The following is a 15,440-nucleotide window of genomic DNA, read 5'->3' as shown; positions in this document are numbered from 1 at the left end:
AACATGAAATCCATATTCCTAAATTCAGTGAACAGCATAAGCAAACCAGTATAGGGTGTGGTTTTTAAAAAAAAAATCCCATGCCTCACTTACATTGGTTTACAAGTCTGTAGTAGCAAATAGCAAATTCACACATTCACTTGAAACCATCCATGGGGAGGATGCACACACTAGTCCCATCCCCAGCATTCCTGCTCCTGTGAACTCCATTCCCAACTTTCATGTGTTGAGCAAGGAGGTTTGGGGTGGTGGTGGGAATTCATGCTTTAGCTGCATGTTTAGAATCCTCCCTGTGTTTGGGGACCCTGCACAATGAATCAGGGCTCTTAATCAAGGGAAGGATTCTAAGTTCATTCATTTCAAACAGGAGAATAATCTCCCTTCAACCCTTCCATTAAACATGTAAACACTTGAGGCCATACCTGGCAAGAACAACGTTAGATGGAAATAGCATGCACAACCCCAATCCTCCCGTCAGTACATTTTCAGGCAAGCGTATGAATATGCTTTGGTTTCCTTGGGATTGCTATTACATTCCCTGGCAAAGTCTCTTAGGCAAGATAATGACAGTGAGCACAAGTTCTCTTGCACAAACCCAACTGAAATGAAACTAACATGGAAGGGAAATCTAGACCTAAACAACTCAAGCAACATTTAAAAATTTACTCGATCAAAAGTAGTTGCTGATTTTAGCCCTAATCAGGCGCCACTTCCATCCTGACATACAGGCGCTGTGACAGCTCCCAGAGAGGAATGACTCCTCAACCCACTTCAATATCAGGGGCCACCTCTTCACATACTTTGGGTGATAGCCAATGTTGCACAAGTGGATTTCCTCTTCCTCAGCTTTCCCTGCAGCCCCCCGTGGCCTCTCAAGTCTGCTCCAAGGAGCTTTCCAACTTCTAAGATTTGGCAAAGATGGGTGGGATAAGGAAAGGAAGGGCAAGTCCCATAACACCAGCAAAAGTCTGTTTTCCTGGCATACAGGCATAATTGGAGATCACCCATAATCACTGTTTGTTTGTTTGTTTAATCACCACACCTAACATAAAGGAATTTCATAACTAATTATATCCTCAACACAATCCAAGTATTTCTCCCAATTCTAATTCTAGTAATAATTTTATACTCAGCCTTTCTTCCTGACAGGGACTCAATGTGGCTTACAGAAAGAGTTACAGATAATTCCACCAAGTATGGAAAGTAGCTCATTGCTATTGTTGACTGGGAGTTGCACAGAGTCCAGGTCAAATTATCTGTGATGGAAAACCAGAATAGGTAGAAAAGGAAAACAGAATGGAGCATCTTGGAAGAGGGCATCTGGCTGGCTGGCTGGCAACCTGGACAGAAGCATTCCATGCTGCAACATTTTGTTAGAGATCTAGCAATTCCTCATCACAGCTATTTTAAGCAAGAACAGAATCAACGTTATCAGTAATGACTGGCTAGGAGACCAAAATGTTTACACATATTTAACTGAGAATTTTGAGAGTGGGTTAATCAGAATGTGGAAATCTCTGATTTAAGTATTTTATATTCATGTTCTTTATATTTCAGAATTAAGATTAATGTCTAAAAATGAAAGGATACAGTTACCACAGATGAAGAGGATAATGAAGTATATGCAGACTACCATTCCTGATGATGATGGGCCTCCATAGGCCATAATACCATCATACATTACAGCATTCCAGTCTTCACCTGTTAGAATCTAAGAAATTGATTCTTTATTAATGAGTGAACACGGAACATTAAAAATCAATTATGTTTCTGCTTCAGTTCACAGCATAGAAAAAATACTCCATTAGCTGTACTTATATGACTAACAACATTCTAACCACTTCTCTTATGCATTGCTTTATACTACTATAAAATAAGGACATACTGTTTTGGTGACGGAGCTTTAGATCTACCAAAGCCTTTGCCAATACACTGCATTTAGGGTTTTTGAGAATTACTTTTCTAAAAGGACTGCTGAAATTGTTGCCTATGTGAACATTTAGGGAGATTTCTGACATGACATTCGTTATCTGCACAAATTATCCCACCTATCCTTGAGTATGCGATCACATATACAAATGTAGCACATGGACCTAGCATTAATACTCATGATTTATTTAGAGAATTTCAAGCGCTTAAAGCTCTTCACATACACTACCTTAACAATTCTTGCAACAGCCATATAAAATAATCTAGAATGATCATCCCCATATTGCAAACAGGATATGTATGGCCTGATGCAGAGAGAATGGTAGATTCTCTTAAGTCCACAAAGTGAATATGTGGCTGAGATGAAACTTTAACAGGAGACTACCTGGTTCACTAGAGATACACCAGTGTCAGGGCTCCACTCTGTCCAGACCTTATCTCTCACCTCCTCAGATGAGAACTAAGGAGAGCAAGACCCTTCAGCAGATCTCCACACTGGGAACGACTCTGACTAGACAGTTACTCTGGACATCCCTACCCTGTACCCTGGGCCAGGAGGCTGCCATGCCAGCTGTTTCAAGGCCACAGGAGCAGAGGGAATAGTGAGTAAGGCAGCAACTTCAAGGCCATCACCAAAATACCCAGCAAGCTGCACATTAGGCTATTAGGGAGAAGTGCATGAAAACACCTGCTTGGATACCAAAGCCTGGGTGAGACCAGGAAGGGGTGGAGCCTCCAGCTCCTATGCAAGTAAAAGCTCTCTTCCAATCTCCAATCTTCCTAGCCTGGGGAAACAAACAGACAACCAGCTCTGAACTAGGTAACTGCTAGAAAAAGAAACTCTGTAATATTCAAAGTTGCAGTCAGCAAAGAGATCCCTTGATTCACTTTGCACCTATTAGCAATGTTTAGGATGACTTAAACGGACAAGAAATATATTGGCTGAGCTAGCCCCAAGACTGGCTGTGGATGTAACAATCCTTTAGTCATTCATGCATCCAAGCTCATTGTTTTCTTGGCACAACCAAAAGCACCTGCAGACACCTAACTAAGCAACCTCTGAACCAGATTTCAAGGGTGCACAGGGAGCCGCAGGATAAAGGAGTTGTGAAAAAGGGGGGGTTCTACTGCAGAAGCAGAACAGCAGCGCTTGATACAACTGAAAATGATCAAGGGAATGCAATGTGATAATCTTTAATAACCACCAAGATTCTGCAAATGAGCATGTGATCAATTAACTGAGAATTTTAAAAAACAGTAACTTTTTGCTGTTTCTGAAGCAATGCAGAGTACAAAACTCTAATCAAAATCTATCCAGGTTTTTCCCCCTTTGATGTTTTATTGAGATAATTCAGCACCTAATCAGCTAGCTTGCACATATTTCATCTGGGTACATTCATAATATGAATGGAAAACAGTCTGAATATGGTTTCAAATATGGTTTGTTTGTCATAGCTTGGCCCAAAGAGCCCTAGGAACTATAGTTTTATACATTGTAGGTTTGTTCTTGAATAACACTGGGTGATATCCAGTTGTGCCCATCTGCTTGCGGAAATGACTTCCACTCACAACAGGACCTTTTCTTCCTCTCCTCCTGCATACAGCACTCTGCATGCCCACATCTGCTTCTGGGGGGGCTGAGGTATCCTTTGGAGCTGATTTTGGGTTCTGGAGGCAGGAGAGGAAGGAGAGGAAGGAGACACTGGATACCAGCCCCTATAGAAAACTATTGTTCCCGAAAGCAATTACCATTAAAACAGCTTTGAAACTCCTTTAAATAATGTAGACACACAGTGCACAGCCAAGCAAACACCAAACTTTTTACTGAACGCTATAGTAACACTGCATCCAGACATGATGCTAAGCTATGGTATAGTATTCCATGAACAAGCATCAGGTTTCTGCACTGCCACTTCCCTCCTTGAAGCAGTCACAAGGAGGTCAGAAGCTCTCCTCTTTGTAACAGAAGGAGCAGTCATTCCACCTCTTCACTGACCAGGTACCACCACCTCCCATGCTGCCAAACTTACAAGCTGCAGAAATTAATTGGGAGGGTAGGAAACTACTGTTAGCAAGCTCACAAATCTGTCCAGGCAAGGGCCCAACGTGCACCTTAAAATTTGAAGAACAGAAAAGCACTAGGAAAAATGCGCAAGACAGATCCCGAGTTAACAGAATACTTATCTCCAGAATCAAGTGGGATCTAGTATTTTGTAAATGTGCTTCAGCATGAATGCAAGAATGACTACAAACAGATAATATACGTACAGCCTCACCTCAAGGCCACTTCACTATTGCTTCCCCCCCCACACACACACATGAAAACTAATCTCTGTTGTATAAAATGCATGTCATTTATAATGTCTGAATGGATGCACTGTCTGTTTTTACTTTCCAGATTAAAGAGTTGGAAGCAGCCACAGAAGCATCAGCGTCCTCATTTATGCATCTATGCTCCAAAAGTTACTAATGCTGACACTAAACCTAGCAAACATTGCTCTCTGTAACATCTTCAACTAGGGCTGCAATCCTATTTATATATAGTGGTACCTCGGGTTAAGAACTTAATTCATTTCACAGGTCTGTGCTTAAACTGAAACTGTTCTTAACCTGAGGTACCACTTTAGCTAATGGGGCCTCCCGCTGCCACCACTGCACAATTTCTGTCTCATCCTGAAGCAAAGTTCTTAACCCGAAGTAGTATTTCTGGGTTAGAGGAGTTTGTAACCTGAAGCGTCTGTAACCTGAAGCATCTCTAACCCAAGGTACCACTGTATACCAAATGGAATTTTCTTCTGAGTAAACATGCATGGTCTTGCACTGTAAGTAAACTTGCCTAGGACTCGGCTGCATGATTTGTAGCAACAGCAAATGAACACCAAGAAATATACCGGTTGTGCCAAGTCTGGAAGATATCCCAGTAGTGCAGGGACATTATTTGGGCACCACAGGTAGATAAAAAAGAGGAAACTAAGGGTTGTCTGGTTTTAGGGCTTTTGTTTTGTTTTAATTACAATAATTTGCCACTAACATTAATGGCTACAATCTAGTTAGCCCTTAACTTACATTTGAGAGCATGTGTGAATTAGTGGTTCTTTGTTTCCTTCTTCATTGTTTTAACATTGATTTATATCTATTAGTAACTTTGCATTAATGTAAAATTTTATATATAACTGTATATTTGTGTAATAATTTGTTCAAGTTGCCTGTTGTTGCTTCAGTTTTTTGTACACCACTTAGATATATTTTAAATATATTAAGCAGTATAGAAATTAAAGCAAGCAACTTGAAAAGCAAGTAACTCTTCCTGCATATTTCTGTCTCTCTGTCTGTCTTGTCTGTCTGTCTCTTGTCCCAGTGTTTCTTTTAAAAGTTACCCAAATTTCAAAATCAGCCTTTCCTCCAACACTGGATTTTTGTGGGATTTTGAGGGGGGAGGAGAAAAATCAAATAAATATACTTTCTTGTATGTGCAAATCCATAACACCTGCACCTTTGGACTGTAGAACAAGACTGAGATAATTTACCAATATACAGCTTCAAACATGTGATATGCAAACATTTTGGTTTTTTTTAAAAGACAGTTAAATATAAGGGAAGATATTTTTTTTACATTAAATGACTTTACATTTCTTATATTTTGGATGAACAAAGACAACTTAATATTAATGACGTTAACATAAAAGCTATGCTGAATAGATAGATAGAATACATGATATGAACAAATGGTACAAAATGATGCAAAATTACCAGAATATTGACTTTAATGAGCAGAATGCTATTTAACACAAACAGAATTAATAGTAGTTGTGGTAGTGATTTTTATTTTTATTTTTTAGGAGACAGGATTATTTAGACAGTTTTTGTTGTTCAAAGATAAAATGTTTTATAGTGGGTGAAAGAAAGTTACCTGGAATACAGTTAAAAGAGCTTGTGGGAAATTATCGAAGGTGCTCCGTTTTGTTTGAGTTTCATCAAAATTAAATTTGCCTCCAAACAGCTGCATTCCAAGCAATGAGAAGATTATGATGAAGAGGAAAAGCAGAAGCAACAGTGAAGCAATGGACTTCATTGAGTTTAACAAGGATGCTACCAAGTTGCTCAGGGATGTCCAGTGCCTACAAATTAAAATGCGTGTGTTAACCAAAAAAAAACCGTAAAAGAACAGTGCGTGATGAAATATTACAAAAGAGCTGCGGATCATACAAGTGTCAGTAGAACTCAGCAGTAAGTTGTTGTTGTTGCTGGTTGTTTTTTTTTTTTTAAAAAAAGCTCATTGCCTTTAATTTGCTCTTACCTGGTTACTTTAAAAATACGGAGGAGACGGACACAGCGGAACACTGAAATTCCAAGGGGTGACATAATTTCCAACTCCACCAAGATGGTTTCAACAATGCCGCCACATACCACGAAGCAGTCAAAACGATTAAATAGGGATACAAAGTATGACTGCAGGCCCAAACTGTACATTTTTACCAACATTTCACAGGTGAATAAAGCCAGAAGAACTTTGTTAGCAATATCTAGAGGGGAAAATATTCAGAAAATTATATTGGTTTTTACACCTCTGATTCAGTTTCATATGTTCTGCAGAAAACAATGACAGTTTCTATTTTGACCACTTTGAGCAAACAGAATCCTTCACTCCACATTCTTCTCAAGCTATGATGATGCAACCTATCCCCACCAAACCACAGCTCAGAAATAAAGGAGTTTGCTTCATAGCATTTCAAAGCAAATTTTCATTTCCTTCTTAAAATACACCAGTTTTACCTTTAGTACAGAAATGATTCAAAGTTTAGTGGGATTCTGATGTATGCCATATACAGTGTCTGCTTTGTTGTATTGTGTGAGTACAAATACCGTAGTACAAATTTTGTAGTAGACCCAGAAAAACCTCTCAATGACACAGACCAGAGGTGCTTGATAACAGCACACAGTTACAGTCCACAATCCATTTGACTACAGTAAACTGCTGTTAAATTCAAATTAGCCTAGATTGCAACCCATCTAATCTGTGGGTTGCAATCCATCTAACCTGGATAAACTCTAGCTGCAACTGACTACATGGGGCTAACAATTTGCTTATACCTTCCCATTGTTCTTTTTCGCAAAGCTTAAACAACCCAGAATGTCTACAAAATGCTAAATAAATAAATGGCTTTTTATTAAGTCTATAACAGTATTCTATTTGTTAGTGAATGAATAAGAAAACATTTTCATTTTACCTTGTATTTGTGTCAACCAATCAGGCTGGTTGTAATGCTCAGATGAGATAGTTAATGTGTTCAGGAAGACCAGTACAATAACTAACCAATAAAACGAAACAGATTTGACAGCAGCTCTGCATCTTCTTCTATTGAATCGGTTCCATCGACGCCAACGCCGACTAAAATATAAAACAGCAGACGTATTACAACACAGAATAAAACCAAAAAAATTAGGCTTGAGGAAATTTTTTCTAGGTAAAGACATCATGGTTGACTGTCTTGGTGCAACTAAACCACAGAAAGAACCCTGCTCTCGTGCCCATGCGCCATAACTCAGTTAGTTGGGGGATACAGCAGACACCCGGCAGATTTATCTCAAGGACCCGGTAGATGTGACAGGTGTAGACAATTCTTAACACACTTTGGTCCCAGGGTGTTTAAGGCTTTAAAAGTGAGAACCATCACTTTGAACTAATCTCAGAAACAAATAAGCAGCCACTACAGGTTACAGTATCAGAGTTGGATCCAGATCCATTCTGTCTGATCCAATAAACGTGACAAACGTTCTTGGTCAACAGAAGTTTCTGAACAGTCTTCGATAGCAGTCTACATAGCAAGCATTACACCATCTGCTGTGGCAGTGGATTCTGCAGCAATGAACAGACAAGATTGTTAACATCGATTGTGGCAGCACCAATCATATACTATAGGAACAGGAAAATGAATCTCATGCCCCTTTCCCACCTCCTCAAGAGGGGATATCAACAATTGTATGTTTTAAGAGTCTAACAAGCAGCAATTAGCATACATTCCACTGCTTCACAAAGAGATCTCTGGATAAGACAGGGGGGGAAATCATGTCTGAATAAAGATTATGCAAATCAGGATTAGTTTAAAATTAGTTTCAGGTTAAAATTAGGGGCAAAGTCAAGGATACTATTTATACTTGATTTAAAAAAAGGAAGAAATGTGAAGATGAAATGGAGTCAGGATTTGCTGCTCTCATATTGTTGCCATTAATGACAAAGCTTTTTTCATCTTTATCTGTGGCTGCCACATTCTACCTCTTAGTCCCCTGTCTTATAAAAACTGGCATTTCATGAGGTTTCCAATACATTTAAAATATTTTGGAAATATGCTACATTTGACTCAAGAGCAAATAAAAACAAGACTCAGGAGCAAATTAAAAACTCCAAGGACTATGGTGTGCTGCTAATCTTTGGAAGTCAAATGAACATAAACTGTCACAGCTACGCCTTGAATGTGAATGTATGTTGTATTTACATCTGATCGTGAGGAAAGATCACAAACACATTATTCATATCACAATATTATGGCCACTCCAGATCTTTGGTAAGTAACTATACCAGTCTTCAGAGGAATTGCTAAAGCTGACTAGGATGAAGAAGTATATGCTGGGACCACAGAGCCTATTAGAATTTGCCAGTGAGGAAGCAGGATTAGAAGAACCAAGGTTTCCATGCAATTCACACCAACCCCTATCCCTCTAGGATGGTTGCAGGAAGATGGTGGCAGCTTCAACACTACAGTGGTACCTCTGGTTACGAACTTATTTCGTTTTGGAGGTCCGTTCTTAACCTGAAATCGTTCTTAACCTGAGGTACCACTTTACCTAATGCGGCCTGCCGCTGCCACCGTCACGCAATTTCTGTTCTCATTCTGAGGTAAAGTTCTTAACTCAAGGTACTACTTCCGCGTTAGCAGAGTCTGTAACCCAAAGTGTTTGTAACCGAGGTGTTTGTAACCCGAGGTACCACTGTATTGCAAAAAACATTCCTTATGCTTAAGCTCGCACATCCTTGCAAACCTGTCCACTTTCATAAAATCACCTTTTTGCAGGAAGTACCATTTACAATTGTGGAACACTTCGCAGTTTACTTTAGCTTTTATTCACCCAAAAAAATACCACCGTGTACAAGAACAACTACTCATGCAAGGTTAAGATACCCCATTAAGTTATGAAACTGAATAAAACCAACAGGTGTAACAACAGGTGTTTAGGTAGACTGAAGTCTACCAAATGCATGAAGTTGTGTGGCCATAAGCAAAAATATCTAGGGCTCCATATTAAAGAAGGAAGTGAAGGTGCAGTAAGCACACATGGACTGGGGCATATTTCAGCCCTGACAGCAGATTTTCTGTGAGCGGGAAAATATAGAATTCTTCTTATGGCTTTAGAAATCCTGATCTTTAGATCTTTAGATACATCTAGCCACTGTTGTATATATAACCCATAGTCATTGTCATTTTCTTCACTGCTGAGTCTAGGGAAGGAAAAAAACCATTTTGAACATTCCTACCAGGAGAAATCCAAAATCCAATGAATGCGGTATTGATAGTTTTTAAGAGTTTTAAGTTCAAGATTAAGAGATTTAGTTGTATAGCTGATTGATTAAATTAGAGAAAGAGAAGCAGATAAGGAAACAACAAACTTGAGATTTTTGGGGAAAAGCTTTCTCAAAAGGTAAGAAACTTTAGAAAAGAATACAAGCTACTTGTATTTGTATTCTTAGGTTTTAGTGTGAACAAAGGCAAAGTTAAGAAACAAAGCAAGATACCATATTGAGAATATGACTGATTTTTTTTTATTGTGCTTCTAAATATCTGCCTAAAGAAAAAGGACATTAATATTGTATGGGTGAATTTCAAAAGAAATAAAAATATTTTTGTTGTGATTCTGACACATTACAAAGCAGCATCCTTGGAATATGGCATAAAATACTTCAAGTACTGCCTCTCCTCATATGAACTGACTTGGACCCTGTGATCATCAGCTGAGGCCCTTCTTCATGTGCCTCCTCCAAGAGAGCTCTGGAAGGTGGCAACACCAGAATGGGCCTTTTCTGCAGTGGCTTGTGGAATGTTCTCCCCAGGGAGACTGATCTGGCACTTTCATTACACATCTGTAGGCGCCAGGCAAAACATTCCTATTCTTCCAGGCCTTCAGCTAGTTGAACAATCTATGGCCTTTTAAACTGTGTTGTGGGTAGTGGGTATTGTTTTTGCTTGCTACTATGGAATGTAGTTTTCTGTTTTCATATTGTAAACCATCCTGTGATCCTCGGATGAAGGGTAGTATGAAAATTAATAACAACAACATTTTTTCCCTACTGTGATAAAAATTATCTGCCCAAATAGATTTTAACCATATATATCCAAAAACCATACAAAAATTACCACACAAAAAATTATTTCAGCCAAGTCAACTGTATGCAAGTTGAAAGAACAGAGTGAACTCTGAAGCATGATTAGAAGATTTAGTCATTCAAAATACAATATTTTGTATTGGGTTGGGGGAGAATCTATTCTGCCCATTCATGAAACACATTTCAGGAACACTGAAAAAGTCAGTGGAATGGTAAGTGGAGGGGTGGAGGAGTTCACATTGATCTAAATGCTAGTAGATTTGAGGCGGAGGAAGAAGCCACATCAGATGCATAATTATCATTAATAGTAACAATACAGTGGTACCTCCGGTTGCGAACGGGATCCGTTCCAGAGGTCCGGCCGTATCCCAAAGTTTTCACAAATGAAGAGACCGCTTCTGTGCATGCAGTGAAACACTTTCGGGTTTGCCGCTTTCGCAACCCGAAGTTTACGTTACCCAAGGGTAACGTAACCCGAGGTTCCACTGTACAGTGGTACCTCGGGTTAAGTACTTAATTCGTTCCAGAGGTCCATTCTTAACCTGAAACTGTTCTTAACCTGAAGCACCACTTTAGCTAATGGGGCCTCCTGCTGCTGCTGCGCCACTGGAGCCCGATTTCTGTTCTCATCCTGAAGCAAAGTTCTTAACCCGAGGTAATATTTCTGGGTTAGCGGAGTCTGTAAGCTGAAGCGTATGTAACCCGAGGTACCACTGTAATAGACTCTGCCTTCCTCATATAAAGCAACTGAGGAGGCTAAAAAAAGCAATTAAAAGCTGCACAAAAGCAGAGTACCGCACGATAAGGTTAAGATTGTTTCATTACTTATCATGTATCCAGACCTCAGCACGGGAAACTAAAACAGCTGCATATTCTTTTCTTGTTACTCCCCCCCACCCTCCATTTGCATTCCCTTCCTCTGCTGTTTCCTTTTGTCAACTTTAAATTGGAAGCTCCTCAGAGCAGGGACCTGCTCTCTTGTGCTCCACATGCTAAATTTTAAAAACTATCCCATTTCTATAGGACCAATCATGTAAATGGGAAGTGGTAGAGTACCCACTTCGAATTCAAAGGTCACAGGTTCAATCACCAGGATCTCCACATAGGGCTGGGGAAAACGTGCCTGAATTTCTGGAAAGCTATAATAATAATAATAATAATAATAATAATAATAATACAGACAATACTGAGCTTGATTAATGGACCAATGGACTCGGTATATGGCAGCTCTTTGTGTTCTTTAAGCCATTATTGTTTATTTGTTTAATTACCTGCTCAAGTTTTTGTGGCCAAATGTTAGACTGCATATGATGCTGTATAATTTTTTTGTGCATTCACTAACCCATTTTTTAAAAAAAGATTCAGTCATATTCAACCATAATATGTGTAGATCAACAGGAAACAGTTAAGGGGAAAGTGATTGAAAAGAGAGAGAAGAATACTGACCTGAACTTGGATTTTGAGATAATTTGACTAAAAGAAAAGGAAAACATATTTTTAAAGAAAATACGTAACAATTATTTACACAACTCCTTTTCCCTTGAAAGCTATGTTGGAAATTAAAAGCACTTAAAATTATTTCAATTTTGCATGTCTGCTTGATACAGAAATGTTCTATTGGTGTAAATTGCAAAATAATGGCACCTTTTTACTGCTTTTGAAGGATCAGCACAATAAAAGCTTACATATTTTACATACATAGGAAACATTGTCTTTTTGAATTGATCTTTTACCAAAGCATATCAGTAACGATACTATTAAGACACCAGTGTCAAAGTGGTTCAGAAATAGATTATAATCAAAATTTCACAATCAAAAAACCGTGGTTACCTGCTTTTATCTCACCGCTCCTCCATGGCACTTACAGCAGATTCCCCCCCCCCCCCCAACAACCCTGCAATGTAGGCTGGAAGAAAATGATTGCCCAATACCATGCAGTGAGCTTGAAAGGGTTGAGCAGGAGTTTGAACTCAGGTTTCCAAGGTCTAAATCTAGCCACTACATCACACTGGTACAAATCATGGTTTGAATGTACTTATCAAGCGAACGGGGATTATCAGAAAACAATGTCTGAATTGTTAGGTAACAACACATGATAATAGCATCCATACCCTGTGCAATTTCTAGCAGCTGAACACTCACTACAGATTTCTGACTTACAAAATAAGCAGTAAAGGACTACCAACTTAAATAAGCTTCAATGAGTTATTCAACAAATGTACATCATTTTAATCATCCACATCTCAGAAAACTCCATTTTTGTTCAAAGACAATCTTCCTCAGAGTTTTCAGTTAATAAATTAACAGCACTAATGGTGCGCACGTGTGTGTGTACACACACACACACGAAAACTTAGATGAAGAAAACTGTTCCTTTGCTCAGGGATTGCTAGAAATAAAACCATTGAAATTCCTACCATGCTGATTTGTACTCACCACAAAGCTCCACAGCATGCTGGGCCCTCCCCTTCTCCACCAACATTTTCCGTATTCACAGACTCAGTTTCACTCGCTTGCATGCTTGCTGTTGGTAAGATAGAAGATATAATTAGATTTTTAGCTCAGCAAAGCCAGCTATACTTTGCTTTGTGTGCGTTGCACAGAAAAGCTGTGCATTTCTCAGGTATTTATTTACAAGTGGGGGGGGGGAGCAGAATGAAGTGTGAAAATGTTCACTTTAGTTAGCTGGCTTATGATAGCGTACTCTTTTCCTTCAGCGCAATCCCATTGTTTAGCCTGCACTGAAAAAGCTGACCCCAAATCCAGTTTGGATATAAATGGTTTACAGCAAGTGCAGTTACAACCCTTGCAACTTCTAAGGTGCTTTTGTGGCCAGATTAGCCCATTGGGTAGGGTTAGAATAGTTAAGTATAAAAAAGTTTAGCTTGAAAAGTTCCATTGAGCTTTTGTGTACCTTCTAAACCAGGAGGGTGCAATGCACGGTCTGAGGGCTTCGTTTTTAGCCGCGGGGCTGGGGCGGGGGAAGCCTGAGCTTCCCCCGACCCCAGCCCCCAGAACAGGTCCGGGAGCAGTGGCAAGGTTGCACGCAGCCTTGCCGCCGCTCCCGGAGCTTGTGGGGCTGGGGGCGAGCTCCCAAGGCTTGCGGATAGCTACCTGAAGCCCAGGGAGCGCAGCAGGAGTTGGCGCTGCGCTCCCTGGGCTTCAGGCTACAGGCTGCTATCTGCAAGCCTTCGGAGAGCGGGGGGAACTCCTGCTGCGCTCCGAAGGCTTGCGGATAGCTGCCTGAAACCTGGAGAGCGAGAGGCTCTTTCACTAAAGCCTCTCCAGGCTTTAGTGAAAGCAACGCGAAGCCTCCGGAGCGCGGAGGGAGCGCTCCCTCTGCACTTCAGAGGCTTCCCGTTGCTATCGCTGAAGCCAAGGAGCCTGCATTCGCTCCACAGGACGCACACACATTTCCCCTTCATTTTTGGAGGGGAAAAAGTGAGTCCTATAGAGCAAAAAATACGGTATTGTATAATGTTGTTGTAAGGATTATTAAGCCCATGCAATATAGCATTCACAAGTGAACTGGTTCAATCTGTAGATGGAGGTTAGACATGGGGCTAACCCATTGACTGTGCATACTTTAAGAATGTCTGCACAGGGCCAGAGGAGCAAGGGTATAGGGAAAATTGATAATGCTTCGCATGGCAGCTGAGATGAAATTATTGCCTCAGCACACAGAATAGAGAGACAATTTCTTGCCAGTCCACAAAGACAGGCAGTCACCTAAAGCTGAACAAACAAACGAACAATAGACTGGCTTTTAAATTACCAGGACTCAGTTCCAGTAACATTTCTGCCTTCACTATCTTCACAAGTTTTGTCAGGGACAATTCTGACAGCTTTTATTATCTTGGTACTTGTTCTTATTATCTTGGTACTTGTTCTAAACAATTTCCTCAGGTGTCAATGTTTTGCACAATATTTGCCCCCATTAAAGTACTGCTAGGTTGAACATACACTGTCTATGGCTCACTCCAGCCTGAGTACAACACCGTGCCTAATTCACAACCATGTGTTGTGATCTGCCAGGTGTAAGTGAGAACCCTTCCCTCTTTTTAGTCACAGTCTGGTAGCAAGCAAAATCACCTAATGAAGGCCAAGATATGTGACTAGCAGGGTTGCATTAATCTTGGGTAGTGGGATCCACAATCCTTTTGAGTTGTTGTCAAACAACTCTCATTATTATTTATTCTGTTTAATTTAATGGCTTTCCAAGCAGTATACATCTTGGGCTGCAATCTGATGCACACTTAACTGGGAGTAAGCTCCACAGATCATATGGGAACTTACTTTTGAGTAAACATGCCTAAGATTGAACTGTTAGTCATTTGTTGCACAGGATTCAGACTTCTTCCATCAATGTATCGATTCTGTTATCTATCACACTTTCTCAGTCCTTTCTCAGTGTGGCATGGCGGTGTCACCAAGCACCATTCAATAACGCCTGCATCATCACTACTAATTCCAAGCAATTAGGCATTTTATTTTATTTATTTTTTTAATTCACCAGAGAGTGAGAATTCCTCTACTCTACCACTTAACCACTTGAAAGGTGGTGAACACTTAAAAGGCTACTCTCTGCCTCTAATTAATTTCTAGGAATTGTCTCCCCCTGTCTAATGTTGAAGCGTGTGTCTCCCTGGGTTTTAAAAAATATAACATGTGAATATTTCAATGCCCCACCCCGCCCTGCCAACATAGCTACCCACATTTCAATCACTACCAACACTGGTTCGGGCCTAGCAAAGGGTAATTCTGAGGAAGGAAACATTATCCAGAAAAGTCCTTAAATTTATTTGCACAAAAAGCCACCAAGCCTCTGGACTGTCCCACAAAGCAAAGAAAGAAGTTCCAATATATCCATGCACTTGGAGGAAAGGAAACAGGTCATTCTGCTGGCACTGCACAACACTGCAAACATACATTTTCGCCATTAGCAGAACTACCAGATGTCCTTGTTTTTAAGAGAAAGCTTGTTCTTGGTCAATGCGCCATCATATCCTGAGAGCTTTTAAATGCTTTATGGTTTTCATCACACTGAAACTAAAGTGATGTACTCATATCTGACTCATTTGCCTTTCTAGATCGTATGCTTTAACTTGATTGAGAGCTATTCAATGGAAATTTA

The 15,440-nt window shown here is 40.0% G+C and overlaps 1 protein-coding gene across 29 annotated transcripts in view; it reads right to left on the bottom strand.

Moving 5' to 3' along the window:
* CACNA1D (calcium voltage-gated channel subunit alpha1 D) overlaps nt 1-15,440 on the bottom strand; it is a 200,859-nt gene that overhangs the window by 80,438 nt on the left and 104,981 nt on the right. For all 29 annotated transcript variants that reach the window (XM_080996677.1, XM_080996685.1, XM_080996680.1 and 26 more), the window contains 6 exons: nt 12,743-12,830; nt 11,753-11,779; nt 7,158-7,318; nt 6,227-6,452; nt 5,840-6,047; nt 1,591-1,711 (listed from right to left, as the gene is read on the bottom strand). In XM_080996677.1, coding sequence (XP_080852803.1) covers nt 1,591-1,711; nt 5,840-6,047; nt 6,227-6,452; nt 7,158-7,318; nt 11,753-11,779; nt 12,743-12,830 — 831 coding nt within the window. The remainder of the gene's footprint in view (nt 1-1,590; nt 1,712-5,839; nt 6,048-6,226; nt 6,453-7,157; nt 7,319-11,752; nt 11,780-12,742; nt 12,831-15,440) is intronic.

Source organism: Podarcis pityusensis (genome assembly GCF_964106645.2).
Source record: "Podarcis pityusensis genome assembly, chromosome: 2".
NCBI classification, from domain to species: Eukaryota; Metazoa; Chordata; class Lepidosauria; order Squamata; family Lacertidae; genus Podarcis; species Podarcis pityusensis.
Note: the sequence above shows the minus strand (reverse complement) of the source record. Positions and strands in the feature narration are given on the sequence as shown.